Here is a 21,271-nt window from a genome sequence, read left to right as displayed (position 1 = left end):
ATGTTTGCATACGAAAAGTTTCAAATGTATCGTCAGACTAAAAATAACGGATCAGTCGCGACGAAAATCGATAATCAAAGAGAAAGCGATGTTACGCGGAATCGCGACGTTTTAGCTACGTTGGTTAAAATTGTTATTCTTTGCGCTCAGCAAGATATTGCTTTTCGGGGACAACAGATTTAACTTTATCGAAATTTTAGAGATGGTTAAGAAGATGTGCTCTGATTTAAAAAATAAATTAGATAAAATGGCCAATAACGCGAAGTACACTAGTTGTATAATTCAGAATGAATTAATTTCTTTGATTAGAAATAAAATTAGATGGTAACATAATTCAAAAAATGATAAAATCAGAAATTGATTATTTTGGTGGATACTACTCTGTAATTGCGGACGAGTCGAGAGATAAAGGTGGATTAGAGCAATTGAGTGTATGCGTCAGATACACTGTTAATGGGGATGTTAAAGAAAGGTTCATTGGATTTTTAGACCTACACTCAAATCAATTTCTTCTGGTATAATTAAAATTGTTGAAGAAAGTGAACTTCGCATTAACAACTGCGTTTCTCAAAGTTATGATGGTGCGAGTGGTATGTCAGGAAATATAAGTGGTGTAAACATACAAATTCAAACCGCTGTTGGTGGCCTTTGTCCCTACATACACTGTTACGCTCATCGTTTGAATTTAGTTTTAATAGATTGCTGTTTGAAGTTAGGGCCCGTTAGAGAACTTCTGGGACTTCTTCAAGCAATTTACAACTTTCAGTGCAACCCAGTACTTAGATCCGAGTTTGTTTTAGAATCACAAAGTGCTCTCAATTACAAGGATGTACTGAAAATGCCCCAGAGTTGCCATACAAGGTGGTCGAGTAAACTAAAAGGGATTAACTACTTCAGAAATAGATTGGATGCCGTATTATTAGGCTTAGACAATATTATTGAAAATGGTAAATCGGAAGAGTCGGCGGAGTGTAGAGGGTACATTTCTCAGTTAGAAAACTTTCAAAACTTGGTACTGTTAATTGCTTTAGACGAGGTTTTAGTAACAACAAATGGTCTTTCGGAATATTTACAAAACTCCAAATTGGCATATTCACGAGCCGTTGCTTTGTGCAAAGCTACAGTTAGTGAACTTAGAGAAATGAGAACTAATACTAAATTTACTGAAATATGGGACGAAGCTTCCAACCTTCCAAAACAGTAAATGTTTCAATACCAGATCGAAAGAGTTAATTTGGTCCAAGGAAAAGGGTAGTTAGTAAGAAATTGAAAGAGTTCATAGTTTACGATAGCTTAGGAAACAGGGAAAATGAAAACATTAACGTGTACCCGAAATTAAAAAGTACATATTTCGAGATTTTGGATAAATTTAGCGCAGAAATGAATAGAAGGTTGACCGATAACTCTTCTGTATTAAATTATTTGTTGGCGTCTGATCCTCAGAGTGTTCAATTTCTAAACGAGGCTGATGTCATAAATTTTTGTAATATTTTTGAGAGATTTCAGTTCAATACTAGAGACATTAAAGATGGAATAAAAGTTGTTAAATGCCTTATGACAACCGAAAACGTTGTATCAACTCAAGACTGCCACAAGAGTATTTTGGACATCAAGGATGGCTATCCAGAGATTGTGAAGTATTTTAATGTAATTCAGTGTATCCCGGTTTCCAGCGCGGCATGCGAGAGGAGTTTTAGCACCCTTAACAGAATAAAAACAAACACACGAACGACAATGCGAGAAAATCGTCTTTCAAACTTATCTTTGTTATCTCTTAATAGAGATCTAACCAATATTTTTAAAGATAATCCCATGAAAGTTGTTGATGAGTTTTCTAAACAGAACAGAAGAACCGCTTTTTCTTTTTGATTTTTTTAAAATAAATAACTTAATTTGTCTCACTTAGCACATTCAACAATTTTATAAATTTAACATTTAGTTTTTAGAATAATATGTGGTTGAAGGCCCACTTTTAATATTCTAGCCTACCTTGAAAAAAATCCTGGATACGCCAGTGTAAAGAACTAATTATCAAAGCCCTCTGGCTTGGGCGTGCCTCGGCAAAAACCATATTATTGGCACATACTTTGTTAAATAGCCTAATAGGCTGCGTCCGAAAAAATGTTGAGATATAGAAACCAAAAGACAAGGGTGTCGCATGTATAGTCAACCTAACAAGTTGACTATACATGCGACACCCTTGTGTTTTGTAAGAGTCCGTCTGTGGCAAAGAAGTATACTGTGTGAAATATAACCCTGCCCTGCGAAAAATTAGTGGGGGCAGCGCCGTCGTTGTGAAATTGAACAGGGGCAAGTCGCCCCCGCTTTCGTCGTGGTTGGCACGCCCCTTCAGGCCTCTGGATAGAATTAGTCATCTGCTAAAAGGTGGTTTAGCAAATTAATATAGAGATGGCGGTACAGAATTTAATCCACTAAAACAATAATTAGCAGTATTTTTAATATCTAGTATATTTTTAGTAACGTAGGTTTGGCTCAGCTTATTTTACACGGAAAGGCATCATTTCTCTATAGGCTTCATGCGTAGTTTAAATTTTGGTCACAAGTATCGCCCCCTACCGACCGAGTTTTAAATTTATTGTATGAAAGCTGTCTGCTCGTTCAAATTTCTCTGTGCACGACAGCAGAAAGTTTGAGCTAATCCAAAAATCGTCTGCTATTTCTTTACATATTTAGTTGACGGATATTAAGTCAGATGGCGCTTTACTGACCTTCTCCAAAAATTTGTTGTACACACTACCCCAATCAGGTGAAGAATTAACGTAAATCCATTTCCAACTAAAAATATAGACATGAATATTATAAACATTTAAATAAGAAAGACATTTGGATAATTTAGATAATTAAATAATTTATATATTTGAATAATTTGGAGATTTGAATAATTTATACATTTGAATAATTTGGAGATTTGAATAATTTATACATTTGAATAATTTGGAGATTTGAATAATATGGACATTTGAATAATATGGACATTTGAATAATATGGACATTTGAATAATATGGACATTTGAATAATATGGACATTTGAATAATATGGACATTTGAATAATATGGACATTTGAATAATATGGACATTTGAATAATATGGACATTTGAATAATATGGACATTTGAATAATATGGACATTTGAATAATATGGACATTTGAATAATATGGACATTTGAATAATATGGACATTTGAATAATATAGATATTTGAATAATTTAGATATTTGAATAATTTAGATATTTTAATAATTTAAATATTTGAATAATTTAGATATTTGAATAATTTATACCAAGAATGTATTAGCCTTTCTCACAATCCACCCGTTGGTCCCCCCAGTACTCTCCTCCGCTTAAAATTGGCTGCTTAAAATTTACGTCACCTAACGCGATGGAAATCAAACGCCGGTGACGTTTTGTCTTTCCCCCCGCGTGAGACGGGGGAAAGGCGTTCAACGTGCCCGGCGATTGTCGCAACATAATCATTCTTCCTAAATATAAATAAATACATTCTTGTTTATACATTTGAATAATTCGGACCTTTAAATAAAGAAATTGAAATAATATAGAAATTGAAATAATATAGAAATTGAAATAATATAGAAATTGAAATAATATAGAAATTGAAATAATATAGAAATTGAAATAATATAGAAATTGAAATAATATAGAAATTGAAATAATATAGAAATTGAAATAATATAGAAATTGAAATAATATAGAAATTGAAATAATTTAGAAATTGAAATAATTTAGAAATTTAAATAATTTAGAAATTGAAATAATTTAGAAATTGAAATAATTTAGAAATTGAAATAATTTAGAAATTGAAATAATTTAGAAATTGAAATAATTTAGAAATAGAAATAAAATAGAAATTGAAATAATATAGAAATTGAAATAATATAGAAATTGAAATAAAATAGAAATTGAAATAATATAGAAATTGAAATAATTTAGAAATTGAAATAATTTAGAAATTGAAATAATTTAGAAATTGAAATAAAATAAAATAAAATAGAAATTGAAATAATATAGAAATTGAAATAATATAGAAATTGAAATAATATAGAAATTGAAATAATATAGAAATTGAAATAATATAGAAATTGAAATAATATACATATTTCAATAATATAGAAATTGAATTGAAATAATATACATATTTCAATAATATAGAAATTGAAATAATGTACATACTTCAATAATATTGACATTTCAATAATATTGACATTTCAATAATATAAAAATTTCAATAATATAAAAATTTCAATAATATAAACATTTCAATAATATAAAAATTTCAATAATATAAACATTTCAATAATATAAAAATTTCAATAATATAGACATTTCAATAAAATGGAAATTTGAACAATAGACAATTAAATTATTTCGTAAAATAAGTTATAAAGAAGTCACGTTAGATTGAATCACGTTGGTCATTAGGCAGTGAAATAATCAAATTTCTCGACATTTAACTTTAAATGACAAAATGACTTTGACTTACCTCAGCTGAAGCGGATCTGCCACGAAAGGCCAAACATTGCCTCCTTCGCCAATCACCTTTTGCTCGTCCGTAATGTCGATAAAAGGTGGGAACTACGGTTTTAATATCAATTAATTAGATTTAGAATATTCTTAAAGCCGCGTGTTTTAGAATTGAAAACAGGCTTACTTTGAAAGCAACCACTCGCAAAGTATGGTTATACATGTACTAATGAACCGGGATTCTGTTCATACCGATTGTTCCACCCTTAAAGCAAAATTATTCCCAAAACCTTTGAGACGTTTCACTCCATTCTTACGAAACCGTGAAACACGCGATGTTATTAATATTTTACACGAGTCGAAAATGCTCATACAAAATTAAATCCGTACTCTATGTAATTGCCTATCTGCCCGTTTGATTCAGCTAACCGCTGTAGGCTAAATAAATCATTATATTATAACTAATCCAATAATCTATTGATTTATGAATACAACATCCACGTTCTGTTTGCGTAGTTTTCTATATCCAAATAAACACGGAAACGCAATGGTTCTTAACATTCATGTACATAAATTCGTACTTTAATGTTACGCGTTGGACTTACTTTCATTTTGGCACTGGTCTTAAGTTCATTAAGTGGTAGGCGTCACAGGTAGTAGAAGCTCTATCATTAACGATACAAATGTAAAAGCAATAGAGCAAATAAAGTGGGAATGCAATGATTAACCAATAAAGGTTGTTTTAATCGATTGACTGAAACATGTTTTGAAAGAACAGTACACATAAACACTTAGGTTCAAATACATGATAGAAAATGGATTGAGGAAACTATGTTTCGTTTTCACACAAACGTTCTTGAGGAATGTTCATCGCGAAATTGTTCTAGTTACGAGTAAATTAATTTATTATAAGTTGTTGACTGCATGGAATTTTTAATTTATCTTACTTTGGTTTTTTGAATATTGTAAGATCTAAATTCTTATAACAGAGTTTGTGATTCCTAGCACAGTGCTAAGCAGCTAAATCAAGGGTCCGCCACCCATTGCATACCACATTCAGATATACAAGTAATAAGTGTACAACGTTTTTTTCTCCAAATCATCATATTAGTATGTATTTGGGGCGTTGAAGCTTCACAGAAAATGTCTGATTTTCATCTTACACATAATTTCATATTAGCTGCTTACTGAAAATCAACCTCTCTTTTGATACAAGCGATACTGGAAAAGTGTTTTAAACTCGACAAGCCAAAAGTTACCAGACATCTTCAAACCCCACTCTTTACTGAGGACGTATTTTATATTAATATAGTGGGTGTGGGGAGAGTTGTTGGCCCACCACCCTCGTACGCAATTTAACCCGGTCACCTGGGATGAAGTCATTATATATTATTTTCAAGGTCAAGACCACTATTTTGAAGGTTGAGATTGCCATTTACTAAACATCGACCATTAGCCCATTCCGAGACGACATACGAAACTTTAGATTAAATTGTTTGAAATGTTGGTAATCATATTGACCCATTATAACAAAGATACCGCATTTAATAGTTTTTTATGTTTTTTTTTAATGTTTTTATACATGCTGACTGTTTACTGCTAATGTACAACGAATCTCGAATTTTATAACTATAAAAGGTTATGATGATTATCATGTTTTATGGGAAATTTGTTTATCGAAAGAAATTGGTTAAGCCCAGTTTTAATGTTATTATTTATTTTAAACGTTAAACATAAACATTATGTCACGGACATTTAAGTACACACAACCCCCCCCCCCCCCGATGTATTAAATATATTTTGAATATTAAATTGAAATTTGAATACATTTTCAATTATTTTGTACATTAAATTAATAAACTAACTATAGTAGCCCAAGAGGAATTTGGTCAACCACTCTGAATTTTTTAAATTAGTAACAACCAAAAAGTAATTTTAACTCAAAAAAAGGCCCACGACCGCGCTTTATTAATCACCCTGTCCATGAATTAAGAACAATATTTCAAAAACCATGTACGTTAAATTAATAAGAACCTAAGTGTAAATTTCACCAAATTATCAACCACCCTGTACAAAAACTCAATCACAATGTCCTTTATCATAATCAGGGAACTAATTCTTAACAGCAGAAGAATTACTTAAATTACTTTACCACCAAAAAATCATTACAACGCTATATCAATCACCCTATTCATTAGCAACAATATTTCAATCACCCTGATAACTTGATAAGCGCACTTTAACAAGCTAAAGGAATTTTTACCAAAGGCAGCGCTTTCTCAACAAACTAGTGCATTAATAACGGTATCACCTTGTCATTCATCTAGTGAAAAATCAATTTGATCAATAACAAACGTGCGGTACCCTAAAAAGCACGCCAAAAGTATTTATAGGATGTAGAAGACAATGCATGGACACAGTTCGTAGACGTGGGGTCACAATTAAATTGTGTGAAATTGGTGTTTATAGCTAAGCATGAACCAAGAATGAACCAAGAATCTAAGGGGACTCATTGTTCAGGCTTTAAAAAGCACACGTTAATACTCGGAATATATAAATTTAGTTAGTCGATTTCCTAGAAAAGCTGCAGGGTTCACGTTAAATTTCGACAAAATGGCGGCGTTGTTGCCGGCTAAATGATTATGCTTAGTAAGTTGTAGACCTTTTATTTTTCAAATTGGTTCTTTAAAAGTTTAAGTAATGGCAAGAATGTATTTATTTATTCTCAGGGAGAATGAATATGTCTAGACGATCGACGGACACGTTGAGGCCCTAACCCCCTCACGCTAAGGGGGGGGGGGGGGAGAAAAAGGAGGCGGTCTTATTTTTTGCGTCCTCGCAGCAGCGTTAATCGCGTCGGAAAACGTAATTTTTAAGAACCAATGAGATTGCAGTATTATTTGATTTTATTAAAGCGGAGGAGCATACCGGGGGGCACAACGGGTGGAATTAGAGAAACGCTAAAAATAATCTCAACATATTCATTCTCCCTGAGAATAAATAAATACATTCTTGGTAATGGTAATTAAACATTATGTTAAGTAAAAATAACTAGTAAGCCGCGTATGGCTGAGGTTTTTTTATCAAATTCACTGAAATCCATTTCATTTCTAAATTTAACTAATTTATTGAACTAAGCCTAACCTAAATTTATCGCTCGTTCTGTCGCCTAAGCCCCATTTAAGCCTCCCGTAGCGATAGTTGAACAGAAATCTTGAGGCGCTTCAAAGCGGCTGGTGTACCTCAGTAAGCCTTCCGATTTAGGCCACGCCTACTGTTTCAAAGGTCTTTAGTTCTTTAGTTCTTTATTTGCTTAACTAAAGGTCTGAGACCCATCACGTCAAGACATCGAGAAATGAAATATGTACAAATAATAGATATAAATATATACATAATATACAAAATATCAGGAACAGTGAGTTCCCTTAGATTCTTGGTCCATGGTCGCACTAGCCGCGGAATATATTTTCTTCCAAGGTCGAAGAACAAATATTTGGAGATAGAATAGCGCTTGAATCCTGAATCTTAAATTTGCACGAAATTCACAAATCGTCCAATAGCACTAAAATACGCAAATGACCAACTTCTTGACTCCGATTTCAAAAACAATAACTGGGCTACTGAGGGTTTGATACTAGCTATCGCCTATCGATTGACGTACCATTTACCATTTTACTACAAACCTGACGAGAGTTATGCCCCGAACGGCGGCGGCTACGTACCAAGTGAAAATAGTACACACAAATTCCTTAGGGATTGTGTGCAAAAACCTCTCTAGAAGATGAATCACAGTCAATTAAGAAAGAAAATAGAACATAAACTAGAGGTCATAACTGCTTTCTAAGAGCCGTAAAATAGCATTTACTGTTTTGTTGTTACTGTGATCAGAATTTAGTAATAATGCAAAATAAAACTATATTATTTTCCTTTAAATTGACAATTAAAAATTGCAACAGTATATTCAAATATAGATTATTTTATAAGTAAATAAATAAGAATTATCAATTAATCTCAAGATAATCAGCTAGTCAGATTAGGTTTATCTTTTATATATCCCTCATAAAGAAATCTGATCTGAAATTGTATCTGGTTCATTATCCAAAATAACATACCTGAACTGCTTTAATTCGTCTCACCAGTTTTGAACCTCGTCTAACGCTATATTAACCGATATTATCAGTTACAAATAGACCGACTCACAAAAAGTTCAGAGTGAGCAAAGCCTTTATAGGTCCGATTTTAATCATATGTTTTAATTAATTACTAGATGGCAGCATATTAAACTTTTGGCCGGAGAGGGAATAACTACTGATTCATTACACAAACCTCTTTTAACACTATTTTAAACGGTTTTTAACTATAAACAAAGGTTTAACAAAAAATTAATACTATAGCACGAGATCAGTTGATACGGGTCAAATTGTTAAACCAAATAATTTAACCAGATACTGATCGGGGATGGTTAACTTTTATTCAATAGATAAAGCTCTCAAAATTATTCGTAAAACGTTTTGATCGAGTAATTTATATTTCTGTATTATCCGAATAATTTTTTGATAAATTTGTAAAATTAATCAAATTTTCCGAATAATACATGTTTTTTAATCATTTTCCGAAATATTAACCGGTAAATTTCTTTGTTTAAATTTTTCCCCCGAAAAAAATCAATTTAATCATGGAAAATGATTAACCGTCCCCGACCTTTATCTGAATTCATTGTAATTTTTTATTTTCAAAATTTAAATTATTGACTATTTTGATTTACTAAGTTTGTACCACCACTGGACGGGTGAAAAAGAAGAAATCAGGCGATAGTATCGGCACCTGGTAGAGATAAATTGAAGCTTCTTCCTTCCCCCTTTCTCTCTCGTACCAAAGCAGCTGGCATCATGCATTGCGGGACGCGTTACGTTTCTCTTTTCCGCCACCGGGTGGATTTAGCGCTGTACTTTGGACAGTCGTTTGCTTGAACCAACACTGCTTTTCGATTCAAACTTAGGGTTGATAGGCTTATGATAATACTAATAATCAAGCCATTAATTCAGGTGGCCGGGTTGCAATGGATAGGAGGGTGGTGGCAAGCCCTTCATGACACGCGAGCCAACAGATCCCTACACTAACTATTAACGTTAACCTCAACAAGTTTTTAGATTATATATCTACTAAACGTATGTCAGATAGGTGACTCTGGTTATAAGAATTATAGCAGAGCAAATGAGCAATACAGATTGGTTACATGGGATAATGAAACAGATTCAATATGAGACAAGATTTCTTGGTGATGGGAATGTAAAAGATTATTATTATTATTCTCATAATAACCGAGAATTACGACTTGAATAATCAGGTGGTCGTTGGACGAACTATTTATAGCTACCAGGCTTGTTAAAAATGCATTTTGAAAATGCATAGTGTAAAAAAATTTTAATTTTGCATTTTGAGTTAGAAAAGGTATTTTGCATTTTGCATTTTGAGCTTCCAGGAAACTATTTTGCATTTTGCATTTTGAGCTTCCAGGAAACTATTTTGCATTTTACATTTTGCATTTTATGTGGAAAAACATTTTCAAAATATTTTTACTCTGGTGCCAACATCGCAGTTCTTGTAGAGAAAATTCGTCTGCTATTTACTCCCAACTAATCATAGATGGCTATACTCAGTTACTCACTTACTCAGAAGCAGACGAAAGTAGAAGGAAAGTGAGGGTCTGGCGCCGATCCCAGGTTCAGGTTTAGGTTCGGGATCGAGATCCAGGATTTAAGGGGTGAAATGGGGGTAAAATCATCGAAAAGTCAATGTATTTATGATATTTCTCGCGACGATTTGTTTTCCCGTATATCAACATATTGTGTCCAGGCCAGCTTGTTCATTTATCTCCGCTTATCGCGAAAGACACTTGAACGTATATCTTATCGCGTTTTATCGTACGGAATAAGTTGAAATGATGTAAAAATTGATAACCTAGGCGACGCGTGCGCAGATTACCCCGGGGGACGCGGTTAATTTGAATTTAATAGTGTTTTGACGTCATGGAATATTCGTTGTTAAAGTAGAATGGAAATATTTTTAAACTTCATTTTAATATCATTGTAGTACGCTTGGCACTTGAACCAATCTCACGAGTATTTCTTAAAACGAATATCTCGATCGCGTTTTATCGTACGAAATAAGTGGAAATTATGTAAAAAGTGATAACCTAGGCCGGAAGATAGTGTTCGCGCGGATTACCTGGGAGGCGTGGATTGCCCGGGCGCGCGGTTAATTTGAATTTAAAACATGGATTCCCTCTCCGAAATAATTCATGTACCCAAAATTGGACCGCAAGTTTTTTTTCTTTTTAGGAGAATCTTTATGGGAGTTTAACATTACAATAAAGCTAATAGGTCCAGTTTGGGGTACTTTTGGTCCGAAATGGGGTACATAGGGCCGAAAATGGTGACTTTGGTCGTTTTTAGGGTACTTTTGGTCTATTTTGGTCCATTTTTGGGTACATCAGAAAAGCAGTTGGAAAAACGAAGAGCCTTATTTTTTTCCACCCATCTCCAAACTCCAAAAATTTATTGCTATAATTTATTTATCGCTTCCGTAGGTATAAAATAAGATAAAAACCACTTACCTATATTTTAATTACGGTAAATTAAAAATACTTAATTAGTGTACTAAGTTACGTTTAAAAGAACCTTTTGTAACAATTCCAATATGTAAATATAGGTATAAGGATTGAAAAAATACTTAAAGTGGTTTTACTGATAAACTCTAAAGGAATTTAACTTTAAAGGGTATCTTAGATTATTGTTTTTAATTTTATTCAAGTTGAAAACGTATTAAGAGTCCTTCAAAGTACTATAAAAGGATTTTATTTACGAACTTAATTCATATTTTCTTCAAACTTTCAATTCGCTTTTATTACTATTTAAATACGGTAAAATATAATTCTTATACACAAATATAGTCAGAAAGATACTATAAAACACTAAAATTAAAATTAAATTAAATTTGTGAGGATAAGATTTGTAAATATCATTTTGAAACTAATAACTTTCACGCTTTATTTAAGTCAAGCCAATAAAAACAATTACCTATATTTTAAATACGGTAAAATATAAATACATTTCCGATATGTAAATAGGTAGAATAACACAATGAAAAGTTCCTTTTTCTTCTTTTAATACGACAACACACAACTCTGATACGCAAATATATAAAGAAAATATAAAAAAAAAATTACTCTACGTTCGATACGTTAAAATACATTTCCGATACACAAATATAGATAAAGAAATACTATAAAATGTAAAAAGGTAGAAAAATACTACACATTAACCATTATGAATTTAAGCTTACAACATCCTTCACGTATAGAGCATAACATATATGTTCAGAGTTAACTTGTTTCCTCGTTATCTTTATCGCATGTGTTTTATATAGCGTATGGAATAAGTTAAGAATGTACTGAAATGGTGTATGTTTAAACCTCGTAGAATAAAGAGTAAAACATATGTTCAGAGTCGGCTTGATTACTAAAGCGAATAACAGAGAGACGTTTCCGGTGTAGTCACGTAGGAAGAAAAATACTACAACACTCTCTATACTCTACATTCAACACGTTAAAATATACTTCCGAAATGCCAATATAGGTAGTAAAATACTACAAAATCTCTATACTTTACCTTCAATACGTTAAATTACATTCCAATATGTAAATATAGCAGGAAAAATACTACAAAAGCCTCTTTTCTTGGCGTACAATATGTTAAAATAGATTTCTGAAATGCAAATGTAGGTAGTAAATACTACAAAATCTCTATACTCTACCTTCAATACGTTAAATTACATTCCAATATGTAAATATAGGTAGTAAATACTACAAAAGCCTCTTTTCTTGGCGTTCAATATGTTAAAATAGATTTCTGAAATGCAAATATAGGTAGTAAATACTACAAAAGCCTCTTTTCTTGGCGTTCAATATGTTAAAATAGATTTCTGAAATGCAAATATAGGTAGTAATTACTACAAAAGCCTCTTACTCTACGTTCAATACGTTAAACTAATGATATGCCTCCGATCAAATCGTTCATTTTTTCCTATTTAAATATACGCATTTAAATTAGAATTGCTTCTAGTGTTCGGCAGTCGATTAATTTTTATCCACAAACTTTCCGATTTATTTAAAAAACGTTGGTAAAAAGAATATCATTTTAACTTATTTAATTGTGTTTTTTACCCAACCAAGCATTTATTTGAATAAAAGTGGTATTTATTTAAATAACCAATAGTTAAATAAAAATTGTTAAATGTTTAAATAATCGAAAGTGAACAAGCCTATTTTTTAAATAAAACAAACAGACTTTAGAGTTGATAAGATTTGTAAATATCATTTGAAACTAATAATTTTCACGCTTTATTTAAGTCAAGCAATTACATTTTTAAAAATGAAAGAAGTTAAACAATATTAAAATTTGTAAATATGATAAATATTTTTAGGTAATAAAGAAATTAAGAAATGTTTTAATTAAAATATCTTTCATTTTCTACTACATTTTTAAAAATGAAAGAAGTTTAACAATATAATTATTCTAATATAATTTCAAAATCAGGTATTATTTAAAGTACAAATGCATAATTTAGTGAAGCAATTCTTATTAAAATACTTTTATTTAATTAATTTGTGTATCTGAAATGTATTAATTGAAAAATAAGTGGGTTTTACTATTTATCACGGTTTTATATATATATATATATATATATATATTGGAATTGTTACAAAAGGTTCTTTTAAACGTAACTTAGTACATTAATTTATTTTGGAAGTTCAAAACGTATTAAGAGCCCTTCAGAGTACTATAAAAGGATTTCATTTACAAACTAAATTAATATTTTCTTCAAACTTTCAATTCGTTATAATTTGAATTTAAATGAAAACATCATGGATTATAGGTGCGTAATCTACTATTAGACCGAACTAATTAAAAAAAATACTTAAAGTAAGTGGTTTTACTGATAAACTCTAAAGGAATTTTGGAATTTTCTAGAATAGCAAAGTAAAACTAAAACGTAAACCAAGTTTTAAACGAAACTAATAACTGGGAGAAAGGTTGAAGTAAGTAATTTTTTTGATTTTTCGTTTTTTAATTTTTGAGTTCCCTATATTATTATAAACTAAATTAAATATAATTTTTAAAATTTGTGATAAAAGATCTGCTCCTTCGTGTTTTACATATATTTAAAAACTCGAGATTTTAATGAATTGTTTTCACAGCATGAAAAATATAGCAGATCCTTTGATTTTAATTGTAGTTAGTAGTTACTTAAAAAAAGTCGCTAGCTGACTTGGAGCTGGTGTAGTTAAATTTTAAAAATGTGTATTTTAAATTTTGTTTGTAAAAGTTTTTTTTGAAAAAGTTTAGTATTATAGTTTAAATTTATTAAATAAAATAAAATATAAATTATACATTTGGTTTAGTATTTTACTATTGCAAGTAAAATTAATAGTAATTTCAACTACTTTTTTAGTTTTTTTTTGACAAATATGCAAACTATTTAGTTATTTCAAAAACAAATACGTCGAATTATTTGGTATTCGAAATACTATTGGTTAGTTTTTATATCTTTAATTTTATTTTTCAGAACAATTTCTCTTTGTCTAGCTTCTTCTAACTTTAATTTAGATGGCCTTAAAGCCAAGTATTTAACAAATTTTGTAACCAAGTAGATGGAGCTTTAAACAATTTTTCAGTCATGTAGTCAAGGAAATGTTCAAATATACGTGTATTTGGTCATTTTGATGGTCAAATAGCCCAGTATGGAACTGCGAGATGATAGTCAGACATTGAGACGCGGGTGGCGCCCGTGCCCCAGCGTCCGCGCCAGCCCCGTCAGTGCCCCATTTCACATTTCAGACGTCGACGGAGGCTCGGGGCACAAAATTTAAAATACACATTTTTAAAATTTAACTACACCAGCTCCAAGTCAGCTAGCGACTTTTTTTTAAGTAACTACTAACTACAATTAAAATCAAAGGATCTGCTATATTTTTCATGCTTTGAAAACAATTCATTAAAATCTCGAGTTTTTAAATATATGTAAAACACGAAGGAGCAGATCTTTTATCACAAATTTTCAAAAATTATATTTAATTTAGTTTATAATAATATAGGGAACTCAAAAATTAAAACACGAAAAATCAAAAAAATTACTTACTTCAACCTTTCTCCCAGTTATTAGTTTCGTTTTAAACTTGGTTTACGTTTTAGTTTTACTTTGCTATTCTAGAAAATTCCAAAATTCCTTTAGAGTTTATCAGTAAAACCACTTACTTTAAGTATTTTTTTTAATTAGTTCGGTCTAATAGTAGATTACGCACCTATAATCCATGATGTTTTCATTTAAATTCAAATTATAACGAATTGAAAGTTTGAAGAAAATATTAATTTAGTTTGTAAATGAAATCCTTTTCTAGTACTCTGAAGGGCTCTTAATACGTTTTGAACTTCCAAAATAAATTAATGTACTAAGTTACGTTTAAAAGAACCTTTTGTAACAATTCCAATATATATATATATATATATATATATATATATATATATATATATATATATATATATATATATATATATATATATATATATATAAAAAACCGTGATAAATAGTAAAACCCACTTATTTTTCAATAAATACATTTCAGATACACAAATTAATTAAATAAAAGTATTTAAATAAGAATTGCTTCACTAAATTATGCATTTGTACTTTAAATAATACCTGATTTTGAAATTATATTAGAATAATTATATTGTTAAACTTCTTTCATTTTTAAAAATGTAGTAGAAAATGAAAGATATTTTAATTAAAACATTTCTTAATTTCTTTATTACCTAAAAATATTTACAATATTTACAAATTTTTATATTGTTTAACTTCTTTCATTTTTAAAAATGTAATTGCTTGACTTAAATAAAGCGTGAAAATTATTAGTTTCAAATGATATTTACAAATCTTATCAACTCTAAAGTCTGTTTGTTTTATTTAAAAAATAGGCTTGTTCACTTTCGATTAGTTAAACATTTAACAATTTTTATTTAACTATTGGTTATTTAAATAAATACCACTTTTATTCAAATAAATGCTTGGTTGGGTAAAAACACAATTAAATAAGTTAAAATGATATTCTTTTTACCAACGTTTTTTAAATAAATCGGAAAGTTTGTGGATAAAAATTAATCGACTGCCGAACACTAGAAGCAATTCTAATTTAAATGCGTATATTTAAATAGGAAAAAATGAACGATTCGATCGGAGGCATATCATTAATTTAACGTATTGAACGTAGAGTAAGAGGCTTTTGTAGTAATTACTACCTATATTTGCATTTCAGAAATCTATTTTAACATATTGAACGCCAAGAAAAGAGGCTTTTGTAGTATTTACTACCTATATTTGCATTTCAGAAATCTATTTTAACATATTGAACGCCAAGAAAAGAGGCTTTTGTAGTATTTGTCCTCCTATATTTACATATTGGAATGTAATTTAACGTATTGAAGGTAAAGTATAGAGATTTTGTAGTATTTTACTACCTATATTGGCATTTCGGAAGTATATTTTAACGTGTCGAATGTAGAGTATAGATAGTGTTGTAGTATTTTTCTTCCTACGTGACTACACCGGAAACGTCTCTGTGTTATTCGCTTTAGTAATCAAGCCGACTCTGAACATATGTTTTACTCTTTATTCTACGAGGTTTAAACATACACCATTTCAGTACATTCTTAACTTATTCCATACGCTATTTAAAACACATGCGATAAAGATAACGAGGAAACAAGTTAACTCTGAACATATATGTTATGCTCTATACGTGAAGGATGTTGTAAGCTTAAATTCATAATGGTTAATGTGTAGTATTTTTCTACCTTTTTACATTTTATAGTATTTCTTTATCTATATTTGTGTATCGGAAATGTATTTTAACGTATCGAACGTAGAGTAATTTTTTTTATATATTTTCTTTATATATTTGCGTATCAGAGTTGTGTGTTGTCGTATTAAAAGAAGAAAAAGGAACTTTTCATAGTGTTATTCTACCTATTTACATATCGGAAATGTATTTATATTTTACCGTATTTAAAATATAGGTAATTGTTTTTATTGGCTTGACTTAAACAATAATCTAAGATACCCTTTAAAGTTAAATTCCTTTAGAGTTTATCAGTAAAACCACTTTAAGTATTTTTTCAATCCTTATACCTATATTTACATATTGGAATTGTTACAAAAGGTTCTTTTAAACGTAACTTAGTACACTAATTAAGTATTTTTAATTTACCGTAATTAAAATATAGGTAAGTGGTTTTTATCTTATTTTATACCTACGGAAGCGATAAATAAATTATAGCAATAAATTTTTGGAGTTTGGAGATGGGTGGAAAAAAAATAAGGCTCTTCGTTTTTCCAACTGCTTTTCTGATGTACCCAAAAATGGACCAAAATAGACCAAAAGTACCCTTAAAACGACCAAAGTCACCATTTTAGGCCCTATGTACCCCATTTCGGACCAAAAGTACCCCAAACTGGACCTATTAGCTTTATTGTAATGTTAAACTCCCATAAAGATTCCCCTAAAAAGAAAAAAAACTTGCGGTCCAATTTTGGGTACATGAATGATTTCGGAGAGGGAATCCATGTTTTAAATTCAAATTAACCGCGCGCCCGGGCAATCCACGCCTCCCAGGTAATCCGCGCGAACACTATCTTCCGGCCTAGGTTATCACTTTTTACATAATTTCCATTTATTTCGTACGATAAAACGCGATCGAGATATTCGTTTTAAGAAATACTCGTGAGATTGGTTCAAGTGCCAAGCGTACTACAATGATATTAAAATGAAGTTTAAAAATATTTCCATTCTACTTTAACAACGAATATTACATGACGTCAAAACACTATTAAATTCAAATTAACCGCGTCCCCCGGGGTAATCTGCGCACGCGTCACCTAGGTTATCAATTTTTACATCATTTCAACTTATTCCGTACGATAAAACGCGATAAGATATACGTTCAAGTGTCGTTCGCGATAAGCGGAGATAAATGAACAAGCTGGCCTGGACACAATATGTTGATATACGGGAAAACAAATCGTCGCGAGAAATATCAGAAATACATTGACTTTTCGATGATTTTACCCCCATTTCACCCCTTAAATCCTGGATCTCGATCCCGAACCTAAACCTGAACCTGGGATCGGCGCCAGACCCTCACTTTCCTTCTACTGACGAACATTCGTACAGTGCCACCACTTTATTTCCCGTAATTATTATTAATTGCTAATTAATAATAATTAGTAATTGGTCATTAATAACTAAAATATAAATAATTAAAAGTAAACAGAGTGCATTTGTAAAAACATTTTGAATTTTTATTTTGAGCTGCAAAAAACATTTTACACTTAACAAATTGCATTTAGAAAAACCAATTTTCAAAATGCATTTTGTATTTTTCATTTTACATTTAGCATTTTGAGTTATAGAGAAAGTATTTGGCATTTTGCATTTTACATTTTGAAGAAAAAAGTTTTGAACAACCATGAGTCCCTGATAGCTACATACTTAAAATCTGGCCCGAGATCCGACCAAATCTTTCCCTGTTCATACTTAAAAGTAAAAAGGCAGTCCATTAAAAGTCTGTAATATCAACTTACTAGCAAACGTCAGTTTGAAAACGGGAATGATATTTTTTTTAAGTGAGGTTTATGTAAAAAAATGCATTGTTTCAAGATTTTCATTTAGTACAATTCCAAATAAATACCAAATCTTGTAGCGATGTTAAATTCCCTTCATCAAACTTGTGTTCGTTTTTCAAACGTTAACTTAAACATTTTAAAACCAATAGGTTAGGTATTTCTTAGTAATGAAATCATAAGTAACATAATAAAAATAAGTATGACACTTCTTATTGCTTTAATGCTAATTAAAGATACTGATACATAGGAGCAACAAACACAAGCCTTTAAACACGCGAACGAAGGGTTGTGTACGAATTTCATTGGACGAGCGTCACGAGCCTTTACGCTGAATGTTTTACGGGCGGGGGGGGGGAGACAATTTCCGAATTTTCCCCTTCCGGCGGCAGCAGGCGCTAAAGCGTCTAGATAATGAAAAATGTACACAAGAAAATCCACGACTTTTGACGGGTTGCGTTCTCCTTGTGTGGGGTGTTGTGTTTGTTGCTCCTAGCTGATACTCTCTTCAAGTTGTGACTTGGACTCGTGACATACCGTTTTGATAAAAATTTAAGCCTAATATCGGAGAGCATGTTCTGGAGTCGCGAGGGGCTTTGGCTTTGTTTTGAAGCCCGCGTGCGAATCACGCGTTATAAAAAAAGCATAAGCTCGTTTCGCCGAGTAAAACGTTTTTAATTTTTAACATTTTAGCCTAATATTCCGCTAATCTATCGGAAACCAGATATTTCGGCTTAGCGGAAGGCTCGCGTGTTTTAGACACTAGAGGGCTCTATAGCCGAGTTCACACTAGACACTTTGGAACCGTTTTTAAACGGTTTCGAAAGATCATACTGAACATTTTCGGTGTTAACTGTATTAATACCCATACGATAAATACACTCGAAAGCAAAATTTTACAAATTTATCGTTCGAAACCGTTTTAAAACGGTTCCAAAGGGATTAGTGTGAACGTGGATTGCCGCTTATGTTGAGAAAGCATCTTGATTACGCAATAACTCTGATTATCAGTTGGGTTGTAAATCTCTTTAATTGTCACACTTATTTTTATTATGTTACTTATGATGAAATGAAAGTATATTTAAATCTATTTGAAAATTACTCGAAGTAAATTTCCCTGATATTACCTCAAAGTAATAGGAGCTCATTACATCAACATCTTGGAATTGATTGACCAGTTTGTAAATAAGAATACACAAAGCAATCGTAAATATTTTACAGAACAGACTTGCTAAGTATTCCGTCACTTTCAATTATTATTTTGTGTGCTTTGTTCTCATTAAAAGTGGTCGTTAATTTATTCTGTTTGGATAAAAACGTTCGTAAGAAGGAGTTTTTGACTTTAAACTTGAACCATAGACGCATATTCACATATTGCCTACAGGGAAATATGCAAAAAGGGGCGAAATCCACCCGAGGTACCTTCCTATTTAATAATGTTTGAGATAGATGGCGACACTATAAAATTTATGAAAAATAATTTTTTTTAAAAAAGTTATTAATTAATTACTAAATTATAGTACTTTAAATTCTTATTAAAAGTGTATAATTTTTGTAATTTAAATTAACAATTAATTTTAACAGTAGTTAACACTCTCCGCCATAGATGGCACTAAAATACAATTTTAAACATCCAATCAGGGAAGGTAATTTTGTATTTTAAAGCTCGACAAAACCGTTCTCCACTAAAAACTGAAAACTTTCAACCAATCGTTGAAAATCAAAATTATGACGTCATGTTGCTATAGAGCGCCATCTACTAACAAATAACGCCATCACCACGTTACCTCGGATGAATTTTACCCCTTTAAAGTCGTCTTTGCCAGTTGAAAATTGTGAATCGATCTATTCTGAAGAAAATTTGAGCATAACAGCTGGTTGACTGCTCTAAGAATGTCCTCCATGGAGATGAGTGCTGTCGTCGCGTGCAAAGCCGTGTTAACGTGTATCTCGTTACAGTACCAGGATATTATTGTTATGAAATAATGATACTTGCATTTTAATATAATTTTTGCATCGATTGCATCTATTTTAATAAGATTATTTAAGAAAATAACGTTGTTATGACTCTTAAATTTGTCTGTAGCAGACGCTTGATCATAGGCTCTACTTCGGAGAAGCTAGCGCCGTTACGCCATCTAGACTCGTTTCGGTTGCGAATACAATTAGGCTTAGAGAAAAAATTTCAATTAGAGATTATAATTTCAAAACTTTTTTCAAGTTATTAATACATAAAATGTGACGAAGAACATATTCTAATTGAAATATTTGCTCTAAGCCTAATGGTTCTCGAGATAATTTTAGTATGACCGTGAAGACATGGTTCAAGATCTCGCGGTCTGCTCGTAATGAGAAGCGCCCTCTCTAAGAGGCCGATAGATTCTGGGAAATTCACATTCAGAAAAAGCACCACGTGATGTGATTCGTGAAGAAAGGTGGGAATCAATTGTTTTAAATTTCGCTCTCTAAGGGCGGCGCTGAAGCTCGCGCTCAAGCTCTTCTCTTTTACCTCAGAAGCTGAAGCTCATGGTCTTCTCTTTTTTTTCAGAGGTTGATTTCACGCTCGCGCTCTTCTCTTTTATTCTTAGCGGCTGAGCTCGCGCTCGCGCTCTTCTCTTTTTTTCCCAAAGGATGGAGCTCGCGCTCGCGTTCTTCTCTTTTTTCCCGAAGAGTCGAGCTCTCGCCCAAAAATAGCTCTCGGACTCTTTAAAGCCCAGAGCTTGTTTTGGAGTTATTAGCGCTGTCTTGCAATTTTCCCTTTTACGACCTTTGTGATTTTTGTAAATTTTTCTAGACTTTCTATTGGTAGAATCCGATCATGTTTACGCTATAGAGACATAAAACGTGACGGGGAACACTTTTCTAATTGGAAACAACTTTCTAACACTTACGGTCTGCACGAGCTAAGTAACATAAAAAAAAATTATATTCCTAGAGAAAACAGTTTCTGAGATATTCGCCCTGGATCGTGTTTTAGTGGACACTCTGTATAACGAAGGGCCTATCACTGGTAATAGGCGCTTCAATAAATGCCG

The 21,271-nt window shown here is 31.5% G+C and overlaps 1 protein-coding gene across 1 annotated transcript; it reads left to right on the top strand.

The window, feature by feature from the left end:
• The first annotated feature begins 341 nt into the window (after window positions 1–341).
• LOC149944081 (zinc finger MYM-type protein 1-like) lies at window positions 342–1,204 on the top strand. The gene is made up of 2 exons (XM_090176285.1): window positions 342–472; window positions 574–1,204. The coding sequence occupies exons 1-2, from the start codon at window positions 342–344 to the stop codon at window positions 1,202–1,204; spliced, it is 762 nt and encodes a 253-aa protein (XP_090032411.1).
• Window positions 1,205–21,271: the final 20,067 nt, after the last annotated feature.

Source organism: Leiobunum rupestre, chromosome 5 (assembly GCF_980474605.1).
Source record: "Leiobunum rupestre chromosome 5, qqLeiRupe1.1.hap1, whole genome shotgun sequence".
Taxonomy (NCBI): domain Eukaryota; kingdom Metazoa; phylum Arthropoda; class Arachnida; order Opiliones; family Sclerosomatidae; genus Leiobunum; species Leiobunum rupestre.
The sequence above is the reverse complement of the archived record's forward strand: the minus strand, read 5'-3'. Positions and strand labels throughout refer to the sequence as shown.